This window comes from Bubalus kerabau, chromosome 5 (assembly GCF_029407905.1).
Source record: "Bubalus kerabau isolate K-KA32 ecotype Philippines breed swamp buffalo chromosome 5, PCC_UOA_SB_1v2, whole genome shotgun sequence".
Lineage (NCBI taxonomy): Eukaryota > Metazoa > Chordata > Mammalia > Artiodactyla > Bovidae > Bubalus > Bubalus kerabau.
The window spans coordinates 82332323-82351850 of NC_073628.1; the positions used below are offsets into that span (position 1 = coordinate 82332323).

The window sequence follows — 19528 nt, forward strand, 5'->3', positions numbered from 1 at the left end:
TCGTGATTATCTTGGTCGTGAAGATCTTTTTTGTACAGTTCTTCTGTGTATTCTTGCCACCTCTTCTTAATATCTTCTGCTTCTGTTAGGTCCCTACCAGTTCTGTCCTTTATCGAGCCCATCTTTGCATGAAATGTTCCCTTGGTATCTCTAATTTTCTTGAAGAGATCTCTAGTCTTTCCCATTCTATTGTTTTCCTCTATTTCTTTGCATTGATGGCTAAGGAAGGCTTTCTTATCTCTTCTTGCTATTCTTTGGAACTCTGCATTCAGATGCTTATATGTGTCCTTTGCTCCTTTGCTTTTCACTTCTCTTCTTTTCACAGCTATTTGCAAGGCCTCCCCAGACAGCCATTTTGCTTTTTTGCATTTCTTTTCCATGGGGATGGTCTTGATCCCTGTCTCTGTTCCAACTTTGCCTGTTTTTCATTTTTTTCCCAGAAAATATTTATATTAATACCTACTACATGCAAGGTACTATTAAGTGAAGTCCAAAACAGAGGGTCCCTTAAGAAAATAGATAGTCTGGTTCTTCTGGTTACAATGAATAAAACTCATTCAACCCATATCAGAAATGCATGTGGCCTCCAAGTGGATCATCTGAAGGATGGAAGGGTTGGTTGCGGTGGCCTCCTCATTTCCTCAATGCTCAGCAGGAAGCCCTGCAGTTTATTTGTGTCCAAGTGAGGGATTTACCCATTATGTTATCCAGCTTGAAGTAAATTAGCAATTAAAATATGGACAGGTAGCTTGAAAAGGGTTCTCAGAGAAACCTTGGATTGAAAATAATGCTAATACTGAAAGTACAAGTGAACAATGAGAAGACAGCAGGCCGATACCGCTCATATCTCTGGTATGAACTATTTATTCTTCAGCCATGTTTTTAATGATGATCTAATCAGATCTAACAAGGAGCCAAGCAAAATATTTTGAAATTATCAAAAAGGCTATTAGAAATATCTATTCACATTCACTATTGTTTATAATAAACCTTGCCTAAATATTTATTGTGATACTTTGAGATATTAGCTAATGATAGTAGCTTTTGTATTTAACATAAATAAATAATTCCCCCAACTGAGGTTTTAGCTAATATATATATAATTTTTTTTTAATTGATGGAGTTGCTCCATGAAAAACCTTTGCACATGGAAAATGTGAAATTCTGCTCTCTGCCTTCTCTGACTAGGGGTGGCCATTGATCAGACCAGGGTTGAACATTTGGTAATCTGCTACACCAGACTGGTTCCTATTGGAATTCTGACTGGAGGGAACAGAGGGCAATTGGCCAGTTTAAAAAGACAGAATTATTCGGGCAATGAGAGAAGTGACACAAACTAAATAAACAGTCCTTAGAACTGCTTTGTTTTCTGAAGGTGATCTGATAAGAATTAAAAATTATAAACTAAGGCACCTTTGACATATATCTGTACAAGGAATCTGTAATTTCTCACTTCTTTCAATGAGACATTTTAAAACATCTTTCCAAATTATGATAATTATTACCTAAAAGTCCATGAATCCTGATTAATTCTTGTTGAATAACTCTCATCAAAAAAATGGGATGTGTAGTAGGTTTAGAATAGTGTACATTGCATTATCAAGTATATTCATGGAAGAATGCACTTCCATTTTGAGTAGGTGTCAATGAGGATCTACCATCTACTTACAATTTTACTCATCTTAATAAGTGGAAGGATTTTCTACACAAGATTCTGATGCTGGGCACTATAAGTACAAGTTATATCATAGTATGACCTCTGGCCCTTCACCTTAGTGTCACATCACCAGGAAAGTTGGAACAGCAGACAACAGAAGTATTTCTAAAAGTCATTCATATTTGTAATAGAATGTAATAACTTAATTATACAGAGAAGTGATTCTAAGCAACATAAACATAACCCCCAAGTCAGCTTGTTAGCGAAATCCCAAAAATATCCAGTCATTCCAGCACCACCTTTCATGAGAGAATACCCAACAAAGAGTCAGTCAAAAGGGTAAAGAGAAATTGATCTTCAGTTCAGTTCAGTCGCTCAGTCGTGTCCGACTCTTTGATTGCAAATAGAATGTCTTACTTTTGCACGTCTTACAAAAATGTATAACCCTGCACACATATTGGCAAAATTCCTTCCAGGAACTTGGAAGGGGATCTGTGCAGCTGAGGGGTTTTAAGCTTCGTTAGCTTTACAGAGAATCCAATGAAGGCAATGGCACCCCACTCCAGTACTCTTGCCTGGAAAATCCCATGGATGGAGGAGCCTGGTAGGCTGCAGTCCATGGGGTTGCTACGAGTCGGACACGACTGAGCGACTTCACTTTCACTTTTCACTTTCATGCATTGGAGAAGGAAATGGCAACCCACTCCAGTGTTCTTGCCTGGAGAACCCCAGGGTGGGCTGCCGTCTATGGGGTCGCACAGAGTCAGACACGACTGAAGCGACTTAGCAGCAGCAGCAGCTTTACCGTAATCTGTTTTTAAGTGGCATGTTCAGTCACTTAGTGTGTCCAACTCTTTGCAACCCATGGACTGTAGCCTGCCAGGCTCCTCTGTCCATGGACTTCTCCAGGCAAGAACACTGGAGTGGGTTGCCATTTCCTCTTCTAGGGGATATTCCTGACTCAAGGATCAAACCGGTGTCTCCTGCATTGGCAGATGGATTATTTAGAATTCCATCTTTAAGTGGACCACTCCCAAAAGGGCAATGTTAAAACTACACTAAGTCTAACACAGAAGAAGGAAAACACTCAATGTTTTCTCTTCTCACAGATAACTTCTCATCAGAGATTGCAAAATACATTAATTTAGGACAGTAACACACATTTCTAACAGTGCAAGCACGTGTGTACATCCCTGAGTCCTACAGAAGCATAACTTACGGGCACTGGAAAAATGTTGAATTACATTTTCCAACTTAAAAGTATAAAAATTTTAAGTATGCAACTATATTCATTCATATGTATTTAGGGACTTATAACTTTATTGCAGAAAGCTGACAATGAATTAAAAAGTGTACTGCCAGCTCTCGACAAGGCAATTGTGGCTCTAAACGCCCTGGATAAAGCTGATGTCTCTGAATTAAGGTGAGTAATTTACTGAAGTCTCTTTTGAGTTGCAAGAACTCAAATAAAAATACATGGGAAGAGTTAAGTCTATATCCCACTCTTAGAATAAGCCATTTTACTTATCTTGGGCTCTGGTACCAAGCTTCCTGGGTTGGAATTCTGGCACTGCAGCTTTCTAGTATACAGCCTTTCTGTGTTTCAACTTCCTTTCTATGCAACTGGGGTAATAATAAATGCTGAAAGGATTGGATGAGTTGAAACATGTAAAATGTTTAGAATAGTCTGGCATAAAGCAAGTGCTCAAAAAAGATTAATGCTAACTGGTTTCCTCTGATTAAACAGGCCTTTTCCCCTGCCCTTGTACTAAAGCTAAAGAAAACTAACCTAATGCTTGAATTCCTTGCATATGCCTTGGTTTTATTTATTTATTCTTTGGTTTGTTTTTTTAAACATTATCCCTTGTGATGTTGCTAATGTACATTTCACTTCACTTCAAAATGCCAGACAAATGAAATGCCTTTGATATGATCTTCATTGCTATTCTTAGGACATGCAGCAGAGACAGTTTAGTCCATTCTCTTTCCCACCTGCTGTTTCCACAACTGAAGGGACTTAGCACGCACAAACATGTCAGCTGATTCAGACGTAGCTAAGAGGCAACTTCCAATGTTCCAATCATTATGTCATTAATAACTTAGGATACAAATTCCCATCTACCCTCCTCCCTCACCTCTCTATTATCTGTGATCTTTATAGTAGGAATTTTAGATCAGGATGAATAATAATCAGAGGATGTGTTTAAAGGGAGTTGTACCTTACAGCACCCTTCAAATTACAGGAATAGGGTTGACTCTCAACTACCCACCTGTTTCTGTCAAGTGGCTATCAGTAAACCAATCCTGGGATGAAAGAGGAGAGGTCCTTCTTTTAAAGAACTCGGCAGCAAATACTTTTGTAATGAAAATAATTAACATCTAACTTGTATGTTCTACATAGTTAAGTGTTATTCATTTCATCTTTCTAAAGCAAAGGTACCCATGTTCTAAAGATACTCAAATTTTTGAAGATACCCAATAATGAAATAGCTATATATTGGCAATTACTTCTTCTTACCAAAATACTTGTTAAAAATCTGTGTGTATTATCTTTTGAGATAGTTTACAGGGTATCTTTGATTTCAGTTATGAAGTTGATTAGATTTAACCATTTATTACAGAGTATATACTCGGCCTCCTTACCTTGTGCTGATTGTCATGAATGCAGTTTGTATTCTTCTGCAAAAGAAACCTAACTGGACTACAGCAAAGTTACTTCTTTCAGAAACTGGTTTCCTAAAAAAATTGATTAACATTGACAAGGACAGCATACCTGAGAAGGTAAAAGTTCATCTCTAATTAATGCATAATTGATACATTCCATACTTGTAATCTGCAAGTCCAATGGAAGTATTAACACTGGAGTCTTGCATCAGAATTGGAAGACAATGGTGAGGGTAAAAGATCAGAGAGCAAGCTGTATATGCAACTGTAAATGGTTTTCTGGAAGTGACAAGGTAAAGCAATATGTCACCAAAATTAGAAAAATGTCATGTCTCAGGATCTGTTTATATAACAGTAGGGATGGTGAAATGAAAATAGGAGAGGTCAATAGTCGGGGAAATTTTTTTCTGGATGGATCGTATAACCCTATGAAAGTACAAGATGTGGATAAAGGTGTCTGAGATTTTTTAATTGATATATAATTGACATACAACATTATATTAGTTTTAGGTGTACAGCATACTGATTTGATATTTGTATACATTGCAAAATAATCACCACAGAAAGTCTAGTTAATATCCATCACCACACATAGTTACAAACATTTTTTCTTGTGATGAGAACTTTTAAGATTCACTCCCTTAGAAACTTTTAGATATACAGGATTAGTAATATAGTCACCATGCTGTACATTATATCCCCAGGACTTATTTATTTTATAACTAGAAGTTTGTACCTTTTGACCACCTCCACCCATTTTCACCATCCCTAGCTCCCCACCCCTGATAATCACCAATCTGCTTTCTGTATCTATGAGTATCTGTATCATTTTGGTTTTTGTTTTCTTTTTTTTTTAGGTTCTATACATACATGAGATCATATGATATCTATTTTTCTCTGACTCATTTCACTCAGCATAGTGTTCTCAAGACCCATTCTAGTTATAAAAATGGAAGAATTTCCTTCTTTTTATGGCTGAGTAATAGTCCATTGTGTGTGTGTTTTTTTTCACATTTTCTTTATGCATTCATCCATTAATGGACCCTTCAGCTCCTTCCATGTCTCAGCTATTGTAAATAATGCTGCAGTTAAAATGAGGTTGAATATATCTTTCTGAGTTAGTGTTTTTGTTTCCTTCAGATAAATACCCAGAAGTTAACTTGCTAGATCTTACACTTCTATTTTAATCGTTGAAGAGACCGCTCACTGTTTTCTACAGTGATTCATCAGTTTACATTCTACTAACAGTGCACAAGTATTCCGCCTTCTCACCCACAGTTATTTGTGGTTTTGATAATAACCATTTTAACAGTGATAGCTCATTGTAGTTGTATTTCCCTGATTATTAATGATGTTAAACACCTTTGCATATACCTGTTATCTATCTGTATATCTTCTTTGGGAAAACATGGATTCAGATCCTTTGCCCATTTTAAAATCAGATTGGTGTTTTTGCTGTTGGATTAGATGAATTATTTATTTGGGATACGTGTGAGTGTGTGCCCCTACTTAGTCGTTCAATCATGTCCGACTCTGCAAGTCTATGGACTGGAGCCCACCAGGCTCCTCTGTCTATGGAGTTTTCCAGGCAAGAATACTGGAGTAAGTTGCCATTTCCTACGCCAGAGGATTTTCTCAGGGATCACACCTGAGTGAGTGAGTGAAGTCGCTCAGTCGTGTCCAACTCCTTGCTTCCCCATGTACTGTAGCCTACCAGGCTCCTCAGTCCATGAAATTTTTCCAGGCAAGAGTACTAGAGTACTGGAGTGGGTTTCCATTTCCTTCTCCTCAGGGATTGAACCCGGATCTCCGGCATTGTACGCAGAAGCTTTACTGTCTGAGCCACCAGGAAGCCCCCGACTTTCTGAGAGCAGATGTTAAAGGAGTCACTGCTTTTTGAACATAAATGGAAAAGCTCTGGCCCCCAGGCCAGCAGACGAGTTCTGTGGATCATGGTCCACACTGGTCCCAGGGAAAACCAGAAGCTTCGTGGGAAATGAGAGAGGGAGGTCCCGCTGAGGCAAGGAGCCGACGCCGGGCGCCGAGGTTAGAGCTGGCAGTGAAGGAAGGAAGGAGGCCCGGCGCCCCTGGGGCCGAGCTCAGTCCGTGGCTCCTGGTCTGCGGCTGCACAGGAAAACTTGGGGCACCAGCCAAATGCCTGGAAAGCAACAGCAGCCTCGGGTGTGAAATGGTCCAAACTAGGAAGTGCAGAGCTAAGGGGGACCACTCCCAGCCCCTCCGCCAGGGTCCACACCCGGGGCTCGGGCGAGTCCCAGAACAGGACACACGCGGAGAGCGCGCGGCAGGCAGGACGGGCCCCACACCCTACGCGGTGCCACCAGGCCTCTTCTGCTTCTTCCTTCATGGAAGGCAGTGTTGCCATCTCACGGCCAGGCCTCCAGATGGTGATTCCAGGCAGGCGGATTCTTTACCACTGCACCACGTGGGAAGCCCCATTTATTTTGAATGTTAACCTTTTATTGTATATATGGTTTGCAAATATTTTCTCCCATTTTCTAGATTGCTTTTTCTTTTCATTGATGGTTTCCTTTGCTGTGCAACTTTCTAATTTGAGGTAATCACACTTACTTGCTGCTGCTGCTGCTGCTGCTAAGTCGCTTCAGTCGTGTCCGACTCTGTGCGACCCCATAGACGGCAGCCTGCCAGGCTCCCCCGTCCCTGGGATTCTCCAGGCAAGAACACTGGAGTGGGTTGCCATTTCCTTCTCCAGTGCATGAAAGTGAAAAGTGAAAGTGAAGTCGCTCAGTCGTGTCTGACTCTTCGAGACCGCATGGACTGTAGCCCACCAGGCTCCTCTGCCCATCACACTTACTTATTTTTGCTATTATTGCCTTGCTTTTGATGTCAAATCCAAAATCACCAAGATCAATGTCAAGTGGCTTACAGCCTGTTTTCTTCCAGGAGTTTTATGATTTTGGGTCTCCTGTTCAAGTCTTTAATTAATTTTGAGTTAATTTCTGTATGGTGTAAGATAGTGGTTCAGTTTCATTCTTTTGCGTGCAGCTGTTCAGTTTTCCCAACACCACTTATTACAGACACTGTCCTTTCACCTATTGTATATTTTTGGCTCCTTTATTTAAATAAATAGACCATATACACTTGTGCTCATTTCTGGGCTCTCTACTCCATTCCATTGATCTGCTGCTGCTAAGTCACTTCAGTCGTGTCCGACTCTGTGCGACCCCATAGACGGCAGCCCACCAGGCTCCCCCGTCCCTGGGATTCTCCAGGCAAGAACACTGGAGTGGGTTGCCATTTCCTTCTCCAATGCATGAAAGTGATAAGTGAAAGTGAAGTCGCTCAGTCGTGTCCGACTCTGCGCGACCCCATAGAGGGCAGCCCACCAGGCTCCCCCTTCCCTGGGATTCTCCAGGCAAGAGTACTGGAGTGAGTTGCCATTTCCTTGATCTATGTGTCTGTTTTTATGCCAATACAACATTGTTTTGTTTACCACAGTTCTGTAATATAGGTGGAAAACAGAAATCAAGATGCCTCCTTCTTTGTTTTTTCTCAAGGTTCCTTTGTCTATTCAGGGTCTTTTATGGTTCCATACAAATTTTAGGATTGTTTATTCTATTTCTGTGAAAAATGCCATTGGAATTTTGGTAAGTATTGTTTTGAATCTGTAGATTGCTTTGGGTAGCAAAGAGCATTTTAACAATATTAATTTTTTCGATCTATAAGCACAAATGATCTCTCCATTTATTGTGTCTTCTTTAATTTCCTTCATCAATGTCTTTAGTTTTCAGTATCAGATATTTCACTTCTTTAGTTAAATATATTTTTAGATATTTTATTCTTTTTGATGCAGTTGTAAATGGGATTTTCTACATTAGAAAATCTAAATTTCTCTTTATGAGAGTTTGTTTGTGTATAGAAATGCAACTGATTTTTACATACTAGTTTTATCTACTGCAACTTTATGGAATTTGTTAGTTCTAACACTTTTTTGGTAGAAGCTTTAGGTATTCTACATTTAATATTATGTCATCTGGAAATAGTGACAGTTTTATGTCTTCTTTTTCAATTTAGTTGCCTTTTTTTTTTTTTGCCTACTCGCTATGGCTAGAACTGCCAACACTGTGTTGAATAAAAGTGGCAAGAATGAGCATCCTTATCTTGTTTCTCATCTTATAAAAACAAATTTCAGTTCTTCCTCATTGATATGATGTTAGCTATGGCTTTGTCACATATGACCTTTATTATGTTGAGCTATATTCCTTCTAAAGCCAATTTGTTGAGCATCTGTCTTATAAATCAAAATTGAATTTTGTCAAATGCTTCTTCTGCATCCATTGAGATGATCACATGATTTTTACCCTTCATTTTGTTAATATGGTGTACCATATTGATTGATTCGTGGATGCTGAAGCATCCTTAAATCAATCCCTGGAGTAAACCCTGCTTGATTATGGTTTATGATCCTTTTAATATATTGTTGAATTCAATTTGCTTATATTTTTGTGTATTTTTGTGTCTATGTTCATTAGAGATAATTTTCTTTTCTTGTAGTATCCTGTCTGGTTTTAGTATCAGGGTAATGCTAGCCTGATTAAAAAAAACAAAAATGAGTTTGAAAGTGTTCCCTCTTCTTCTGTCTTTTGGAAGAATTTGAGAAGAATTGGTATCAACTCCTCTGTATATGTTTGGTAGAATTCACCAGTGAAGCCAACTGGTGCCAGACTTTTGCTTGTTTGGAGGTTTTTATTTATTGATGGTGGCTGAGATGGTAAAGAATCCACTTGCCATGTGAGAGACCTTGGTTCAATGTCTGGTTTGGGAAGGTCCCCCTGGAGGAGGGCAACCCACTCCAGTATTCTGACCTGGAGAATTCCAGGGACAGAGGAGCCTGGCAGGCTGCAGTCCATGGGGTCGCAGAGTCAGACATGACTGAATGACTTTCACTTTCACTTCAATCTTTTTACTAGTAAGCAGTCTGTTCAGATTTCCTGATTCTTCATGATTCAGTCTTGATAGGTTGAATATTTCTAGGAATTTATCCATTTCTTTTAGGTTGTCCAGTTTGCTGGTATATGATTTTTCACAGTGGTCTGTTATGATTTTTTATATTTCTATAGTATCAGTTGCAACATCTCAATTTTCATTTTTGATTTTACTGATTTGCATGTTCTTTATCCTTTTTCGTAGTGAGTCTAGCTACAGATTTTTCAAGTTTTTTAAGAAAAACACTTTTAATCCTATTGAGTTTTTTTCTGTCCATTTTTTAGTAACCATTTCTGCACTGATCTTTCCTTCCTTCTATCAACCTTTGTGCTTCATTTGTTCTTCTTTTTGTCATTCCAAGAGATGTGTTAAATTGAGAAGCCTACCCCTCAGACTGAAGTTTTGATATAAGCAAATAGCCTCTTTCACTGAAAACCTTGGCACTTTCAGTCAGTCCTCTGTGTTGGGTCCTGGAATGGGTGAGTCCCCATGGACCTTTTAAGGGATGTTTCTCAGATTGCTATAACCTTTTGAGTCTTGTGGATACAACCCTGTTGACTTTTAAAGCTATATGTATTGTGGAATTTTTTTCTCAGGTGCAGGTCCTGAAGTTGGGTTGTCAGATGTGGGTTTCACACCCTTCAGTTCTCAGGGAGAAGCTCAGGGTTGTGAGTTCCCTGCCAACTGTGAGACACTACACCATGGCAAGGTTGTGCCTCAGCCTCTCCTACCTGTTACAGTGTGGGGTCTTATCTCTTTCATCCAAGTATAGGAGTCACTCAGGTAGTTTTTGGCTTTCTTCCAGATATTATTGCTCCCTGTGTGTAGGGGGCGCTAGTGGTAAAGAACCCACATGCCAGTGCAGGAGACGTAAGAGACAGGGGTTTGATCCCTAGATCGGGAAGATCTCCTGGAGGAGGGCATGGCAACCCACTCCAGTATTTTTGCCTAGAGAATTCCATGTACAGAGGAACCTGTCAGGCTACAGTCCATAGGGTCGCCCAGAGTCAGAAATGACTGAAGTGACTGAAGCAACTTAGCATGCATGCGTGTGTAGCTGTAGATTCAGTGTGGCCATGAGAGGGAGGGAGTTCAGAATCCTCCTATGTCACTACCTTGAACCAGATCTCTGAGATTTTTTTTTCATTCAAGTAACAAATGTTCATATAAAACAAACACTGTTCTGAGTACTTTACAAATACTGATTTATATGTGAGAAGATGAGGGTTAGATTAGAGCACAGAAAAAAATTTTAATAAGGTAGTCTAGACACCTAGTAAAGGGTTTCACCAGAGCAGATTTAATTCTGAAGAATGTAGATTTACTGTAGGACTGCAAGAAGGATGAGAGAAGGACCAAAGTCCTGAGCAAGCAGTGGAGTTCAGGGCACCAGGAGAGTGGGAGCCCATGTAGAGTCCTTACCCAGAGAACTACTCGATCTACATACACCTTGATTTCAAATTTCTAGTCTCCAGAACTGTGAGAGAATAAATTGCTGTTGTTTTAAGTCACCCAGTTTGTGGTAATTTGTTACAATGGCCACAGGAAACTAATACAGATTTTGGTACTTCTTGGTGATTGCTGCTGCAACAATATTACCTAATAATATAGAAATAGCTTTGGATGTGTAGATGCTGGAATACTATCTGAACAGGGACATTACATAGGAGCCAAGCTGAGAACTAAGTTCAGGGACAAATTGAAAGGTTTATATACATATGAATGGTACCGTCACAGCTGAAGGGGTGAATACTCATTAATTAATTCAATAAATATTTATGGGTTATTTTCCATGTAAGAGACATTGTGAGACATTATAATAGTTTATAAGACCAACTTATTGATGTTATGAAGCTTTCATTGTAACAGGGAAAACAGACATTAAATAGCTAACAACACAATTAGTTAAAATAATAATCTGTGCTATTAGGAAGTATAGAGTAGTACCTGAACAAGGTGAATTTTTTTAGCAGAATATGTGTTGCTACCCATACCACTCATGAATTAATGCAACAACTCTTCACTCTCTGAAGCATTCTTAGCAAAAATGATTCCGTATGGTTATGCTTAAATAGATCTTTCAACCTCAAAAAGTAATATCTAAAGAAATGAGATCAAAAGCCTAACAGCATTTTAAATGATAATAAGAACACAAGTAGTCATTAAGAATGGACCACATTCCATCTGAATTATTCAGCAAAATTGTCCCGTTCTTCCAGGCAAGAAAGGAAATGCCTGGTTAGAAAGGATGGGACAAGGAGTATCAGTCTGAGAAAGATTTCCTTCTGATTATTTCTCCCCAAAGTATAGGAGAAATACTATATAGCTAACTCTAAACTAGGTTGTACCATTTAGATGAGGTGAATCCATAGACATGTGACACAGCTAAGCTATAGAACAACGTCCTCAGTGAGCCCCAGCATGTGCCAGGCCATACCACCATCACTGACCAGACAGACCTTTGTACAGGACTGTGCCCTGCTGAGTGCTTCTTATGGAACAGAAATTGAGGGTGGGTTTCCAGGTGACCACACATAAGGTACACAAGAAGACTTCAGACCTCCTTATGCACCACATTCCACAAAACTAGAGAAAGATAACTTGTTTTATTTTCATTTGAAAATGGAGTTCTTTAAAAAAAAAACAAAACACTATAATATAGCTACTCTAACAATAACAGCAACAGTAGAGGCTTTTCCCCTCTTCTTTAAAAAAGAATCTAGTGATACTAGAGCCAGTTTGTATCCAGGCATGTCTTACATTCTGTTTTTGAAGAATAGTTGAGTATTTTTATTGAAACAAAATTTATTTCTAGTGTAGATTGGGGAAAACTTCAGATCAATAATATTTCTCATGTAATACATGAACTGTTCTCTCTAGGCTTTCATAAAACTGAAGAAGATTTTAGTCTTACCTGATTTCAACCCAAACAAGATTGCTCTTGTTTCTGTTGCTTGTTGCTCTGTGTGCCAGTGGGTTATAGCTTTGAATAACTACCATGAAACACAGAAGGTATGCTTTTCCCTCTTAAACACCTATAACAATTTGCAAGTGATACGTCATTGTCCCAGAAAAGAATTTAATGCTCAAATGAACTTCTTAATTCAAAGAATGCTTAATGAAAAACACTTTCACAACCGTATTATGTTAACTCTTAGACATCAAATTCTCCTGTCATGTTCTTGAATTTATGACAACTATGCTATTGTTTTATTTGTTTTAATGTTTCTCCATATTAAAGTAGTTATTTCCCTTTGTACACTAATTCTAAGAAAGCTTAAGAGTTGACATATGTAAGTGTCTTTTAATTATAAGTGGCATTTTTAACAGTGAACTTGAATTTAAGCACTTAAATTTTGTGACATTCTGTTTAAGCTGGTGGGCCCTAAACAAATCCAAGTGGCTGAAGCTCAAAATGTCCTAAAAATAGCACAACAAAGGTTGGATGAGAAACAAAGAGGTTTACAGCTGGTAAGAAATTTCTTTACTTGTTACACTCTCAAAGTCTTTATAAACTAGACAAAAACATCAGGAAAGAGTCATTATCTCAATGACTTTATCAGTTTAATGTAAAATAAAGATAATACAGGTAGTGAAAAGATTAATTGTGATTAATTAAATAATATAAATACTATAGGGCTTTCCAGGTGGTGGTGTTGTTTAGTCACTAAGCTGTGTCTGATTCTTTGCTACCCCATGGACTGCAACATGACAGCCTCCTGTCTTTCACTGTCTCCCAGAGTTTGCTCAAATTCATATCCACTGAGTTGTTGATGCTATCTAACCATCTCATTCTCTGCCACCTCCTTCTCCTTTTGCCTTCTATCTTCCCCAGAATCAGGGTCTTTTCCAGTGAGTCAGCTCTTCACATCAAGTAGGCAAAGTATTGGAGCTTCAGCTTCAGCATCAGTCCTTCCAATGAATATTCAAGGTTTATTTTCTTTAGGATGGACTGGTTTGATCTCCTTGCAGTCCAAGGGACTCTCAAGAGACTTCTCTAGCGCTACAATTCCAAAGCATCAATTCTTTGGCACTCGGCCTTCTTTATGGTCCAACTATCACATCTGTACATGACTTCTAGAAAAAACCATAGTATTGACTATACAGACCTTTGTCAGCAAAGTGAAATCTCTGCTTTTTAATAAGCTTTGTCAAGTAAAGTTTGTCATACTTACCTTCCAAAGAGCAAAGTGTCTTTTAATTTCATGGCTGCAGTCAATGTCCACAGTGATTTTGGAGCCCAAGAAAATAAAATCTGTCACTTTTTCCACTTTGTCCTCTTCTATTTGCCATGAAGTGATGGGACCAGTTGAACAATCTTAGTTTTTTGAATGTTGAGTTTTAAGCCAGCTTTTTCACTCTCCTCTTTCATCCTTGTCAAGAAGCTCTTTAGTTTCTCTTCACTTTCTTGCCATTAGAGTGTTATCATTAGCATATCTGAGGTTGTTGATACTTCTCCCAGCAATCTTAATTCCAGCTTGTGACTCATCCAGCCCAGCGTTTCACATTATGTGTTCTGAATATAAGTTAAATAAGCAGGGTGACAATATACAGCCTTGTAGTACTCCTTTCCCAATTTTGAACCAGTCAGTTGTTCTTTGTCTGGTTCTAACTGTTGCTTCTTGGCCTGCATACAAGTTTCTCAGGAGACAGATAAGGTGGTCTAATACTCCCATCTCTAAGAATTTTCCACCATTTGTTGTGATCCACACAATCAAAGGCTTTAGCATTGTCAGTGAAGCAGAAGTACATATTTTTCTGAAATTCCTTTGCTTTCTCCATGATCCAATGGATGTTGGCAATTTGATCTCTGGTTCCTCTGCCTTTTCTAGACCCAGGCTATACATCTGAAAGTTCTTGATTCATGCATTGTTGAGCCCTAGCTTAAAGGATTTTGAGCATAACCTTTTTAGCATGTGAAATGAGCACAGTTGTACAGTAGTTTGAACATTCTTTGGCATTGCCCTTCTTTGGGATTGGAATGAAAACTGACCTTTTTCAGTCCTGTGACCGCTGCTGAATTTTCCAAATTTGCTGGCACATTGAGTGAAGTGCTTTAACACTATCATCTTTTAGGATTTGAAATAGTTCAGCTGGAATTCCATCACCTCCACTAGCTTTGTTTGTAGTAATGCTTCCTAAAGCCCATTTGACCTCACACTCCAGGATGTCCAACTCTAGGTGAGTGACCACACCATCATGTTTATCTGGATCATTAAGACCTTTTTTGTATAGTTCTGTGTATTTTTGCCACCTCTTCTTAATCTCTTCTGCTTCTGTTAGGTACTTATCATTTCTGTCCTTTATCTTGCTCATCCATGCATGAAATATTCCCTTGATAGTTCTAATTTTTTTAATGAGATCTCTAGTTTTGCCCATTCTGTTGTTTTCCTCTCTTTGTTTTCGTTGTTCATTTAATAAGGCCTTCTTATCTCTCCTTGTTCCCCCAGGTGGTACAGTAGTAAAGAATCCACCTGCCAATGCAAGAGATGCTGGCTGGACCTTTGAGTTAGGAAGATCCCCTGGAGTAGGAAATGGCAACCCACTCCAGTATTCTTGCCTGGAAAATCCCATGGACAGCAGAGCCTGGTGGGCTACAGTCCATGGCATCACAAAGATTTGGACACAACTGAGCAACTGAGCACACACACACATAAATACTAACCTACAGGTCTTAGTGCCTGACACATAATAACACACTCAGTAATGTTAGCTAGTGTTATATCACTAATATATTAATTTACCATTTATCCCAGGACATCTTTATAACTTCAGTTTACTGAAGACTTAATATCAATCTATGTTTTTTTAAAAACTGTTTAGCCTGTTTCTATTAATTACTTTGTTGCTGTGTAAAATCATGGTTATTATTTTAATGGGCTTCCCAGGTGGCTCAGTGGTAAAGAATCTGCCCACCAGTGCAGGAGAGTTAAGAGACATGGGTCTGATCCCTGGGTGGGGAAGATCCCTGGAGAAGGAAACGGCAACACAGTTGAGTATTCTTGCCTGAAAAAATCCCATGGACAGAAGAGCCTGATGGGTACGAGACAGCAAAAGAGACACTGATGTATAGAACAGTCTTATGGACTCTGTGGGAGAGGGAGAGGGTGGGAAGATTTGGGAGAATGGCATTGAAACATGTAAAATATCATGTATGAAATGAGTTGCCAGTCCAGGTCCGATGCACGATACTGGATGCTTGGGGCTGGTGCGCTGGGACGACCCAGAGGGATGGAATGGGGAGGGAGGAGGGAGGAGGGTTCAGGATGGGGAACACATGTAAACCTGTGGCGGATTCATTTTGATATTTGGCAAATCTAATACAGTTATGTAAAGTTTAAAAATAAAATAAAATTTAAAAAAAAAAAAAAAAGAAGAGCCTGATGGGCTACCGTCCATGGGGTTGCAAAGAAGTCAGATACGACTTAGCGACTAAGCACAAGCGCATTCCTTGGATGTCTCAATTTTAAATAAGAGTATCACAATGAAAACTAAAACTAGAATTGAGATCATTAATCCCTCTCCCCTACATAGCTCACATACCTTTTGAGAATGGGTAAGGCAATATACTTCAGAGACAGCCACTGACATCTTTATTTGGACTATGTAAGTCTTTCCCTACATTTTGATGTAGTTACTAACATTTTAAAATCTGAAAATTTCATTTAAAATCTACGTTCTCTTGAAAATTCAGGAAATCTGACAGCCTAAGCTAGCATTCTTACATGGCTATCATAAACCCCTCAATTCACTTAAAGTATTTATATTACCTACCTGGTCCCATAGATATTCTTGCAAGCTTAAGAGATATAAAAAGTATTGGACATTTTTTAAGGAAATTAACAACAAATTTGAACTGAATTTATTTTATATTGCTATGTAGTTTTATTGTGCTTATTTTTGATGCTTGGTATTTTCAATTTGGATATTTACTCAATTTTCCTGATGTCCTTTTTTTTGTGTGTGTGTCTTAGTATTTTCACTCATCTATCCAACAAGTGTTTGTTTACAGTATTGCTCATTTGTTTTTATTATTATTGCATTGTATAAGATAAACTGCAAATTCTTTTCAGAATTTTATTCGCTAATACACCACATTCCCTTCCAGGTCTACAGGCTTCATAAGAAGTTTCTAATATTTTAACTCATTGAATGCAAACAAGTATATTTTAAATGTATATTTTTACATTTGTGTGCTCAGTTGCTTAGTTGTGTCTGACTCTTTGTGGCCCCATGGACTGTACACCACCAGGCTCCTCTGGCCATGGGATTCTCCAGGCAAGAATACTGGAGTGATTGCCACTTCCCACTCTGGGGGGATATTCCCAACCCAGGGATTGAACCTGAGTCTCCCGTCTCCTGCACTGGCAGATGGATTCTTTACCACTAGTACCACCTGGGAAGCCCCATTTCTACACTTAATATTTTATTTTATTTTTTTTTATTTTATTTTTAAACTTTACATAATTGTATTAGTTTTGCCAAATATCAAAATGAATCCGCCACAGGTATACATGTGTTCCCCATCCTGAACCCTCCTCCCTCCTCCCTCCCCATACCATCCCTCTGGGCCGTCCCAGAGCACCAGCCCCAAGCATCCAGTATCGTGCATCGAACCTGGACTGGCAACTCGTTTCATACATGATTTTTTACATGTTTCAATGCCATTCTCCCAAATGATCCCACCCTCTCGCTCTCCCACAGAGTCCATAAGACTGTTCTATACATCAGTGTCTCTTTTGCTGTCTCGTACACGGGGTTATTGTTACCATCTTTCTAAATTCCATATATATGCGTTAGTATACTGTATTGGTGTTTTTCTTTCTGGCTTACTTCACTATTATACACTTAATATTTTAAAATTGAGTGTAATAGTTAACTCCATTAGTTTTAAACTCTTTGTTGAGATTTTCTACTTACTCAACCATGTACTGTCTCCCATTTTATAAACAGGTTTCTTTGTTCACCTGGGTCCTAGTATTAAAAAAAATTCTGAAAAATCTCTGAAACTTTGGGGAAAATAAATAATACCAGAACCTTAGTTTAATTATATTTCACTATATATTGAAATTTATATTTCACTAAATGTGTTACCTTGGAGGCGCACAGTGACTGTCTGTCATATAATAGAAATTTCATGTGTTTAGTTGAATTGATAAGCCCTACACTTTAATATTTAAATAACTCACTAGATCATAAGTAACAAAGAAAGAGTTTTCTGAGTAATCTAAACAGAAAGTATAAGCAAGAAAAGAAACCAACATAATATATGAAAGAGCAAACAACTGAATAATTATTATGGGTGTAATAGGACTAAGTAATAAATCATTAGAATAACCATGCCAAAAGTCACTAATGTGTATATTTTTGTGAAAATTAGGTATTTTCACAAGGATAACATCTTAGAAATCAGAGGAGAAATTACAGATCACTAACTGTATTCAGTAGGCACAATTTTGTATATACAATTACATGTACATATCATATTCAAGTCTTCATGCTAAACCCTGTCTTCAGAGATTTTGAGGACATGAGAAAAGAATAATAAGACTATAAGACCATAGCCCAGGAGATAATATCCGGCAATGTATAATTCCTTCAAAAAATGATTTTTGTAACCAGTATAGATCCGTGTGGACTTATCAAGCTAAGACTTTATGACAGCTGGAAGTTGATAAGAATTTTAAAGAATGCCTAGGATTTACATCCATTTAAGGGAGGAGTCCAGGCATAAGGGAAGAATACGAGACAAATCCCAGAGGCAAGAAAATTTAGGAAATGTTTAGAAAATATGGAATAAGCCAATCTGGCTGTACTGTAATATTGAAAAGGAGATGAAATTGGGAAGGAAGATTGGGATTAGGTTGTGGGTGTTTTTGTTGGCAGGGTCAAAACACTGGACTCTCTCCTTAGGCAATCTTTTCTATAAGAATTCACCAAATGTTTTTGAGCAAGGATTATCAAGATAAGTGGTAATTTAAGAAAACAGTTTCATCAACTAATCATGAAAATATGTTTTCTACTTAACAGCCTGTGCGTAGTCGCTCAGTCATGTCCAACTCTTTGTGACCCCATGGACTGTAGCCCTCTAGGCTCCTCTGTCCGTGGGATTCTCCAGGCAAGAATACTGGAGTGAGTTGCCATGCCCTCCTCCAAGGGATCTTCTCAACCCAGGGATCGAACCCAGGTCTCCTGCATTGCAGGCGGATTCTTTACCATCTTGGCCATCCAGGAAGCCCCTACTTACAGCCTAGGGATAATTTAATAGTTGCTTCATCGCACCAGTCCAACTTCAAAAACTCATTAGTTTCTAGTGATCAGAATATCTGGGATGAAAAATGTTCAATCGGTTCCTTAAAAGAAGGAAACTAGAATATGATACAAAGTTTTCTGTGAAAAATAAATCAGAAATGAATCTTCAGATACCAAAATTGTAAGAAAGCTTATCAAGGAAGATGGAAGTTTTTTTAAAAGTTCAGTATCAAGTAATCATTCATTTAATTATCGCAATGTACATTTTCATTGATAATATATCTATCTTTCCAGGATGTGAAATGAAATGGTTACACACCATATTTGCATAAATGACAGATAAACTCTTAAGGCAAAATGAGAGTAAGAATTTGTCTCAATACTGAATTAATTGTCTTTCAGGTTGAAGAACATCTTCAGTCTTTGCAAGAAGCCTACAAAGAGATTGTTGCTGAAAAAGAACTATTAGCCCATCGAAGAAAACTGGCCACCAAGCGCTTACAGTGTGCATCTATCTTACTAACTGCCTTGGAAGATGAGAAGGCAGGACTTTCTTTGGTTTTATATCTCCTTCATTAATTTCTACTAGACTTCACAAACCCCAGATGCTGCTTTCACCGAAGGCCATATCATACTGCTTAAAACTATTTTACTATCAGTTTCCCTTTTAAGATCAGTAGACAGTTCCATAAAGGCAGGTGGCATGGGAGTAAAGCATACCAGGTGGCACACGAGTAAAGAATTCACCTGCAAGCACAGGGGACACAAGAGACCCAGGTTCAATCCCTGGGTTGGGAAGATCCCCTGGAGAAGGAAATGGCAACACACTCCAGTGTTCTTGTCTGAAAAAATCCCATTGACAGAGGAACCTAGCAGGCTACAGTCTACAGGGTCACAAAGTCGGACACAACTGAGCACATACACAGGCAATTCTACTGAGATAAAAATAAAAGAATCTTGATTAAATAGTCTTCAAACAGGGGTAACAGA

General features: G+C 38.5%; 1 protein-coding gene across 1 annotated transcript in view; it reads left to right on the plus strand.

Annotated features, from left to right (window-relative positions):
* The window catches only part of DNAH14 (dynein axonemal heavy chain 14), a 440851-nt gene that overhangs the window by 331993 nt on the left and 89330 nt on the right, over positions 1–19528 (plus strand). The window contains exons 62-66 of the mRNA XM_055583763.1: positions 2986–3080; positions 4279–4438; positions 12167–12298; positions 12662–12757; positions 18941–19081. Coding sequence (XP_055439738.1) covers positions 2986–3080; positions 4279–4438; positions 12167–12298; positions 12662–12757; positions 18941–19081 — 624 coding nt within the window. The remainder of the gene's footprint in view (positions 1–2985; positions 3081–4278; positions 4439–12166; positions 12299–12661; positions 12758–18940; positions 19082–19528) is intronic.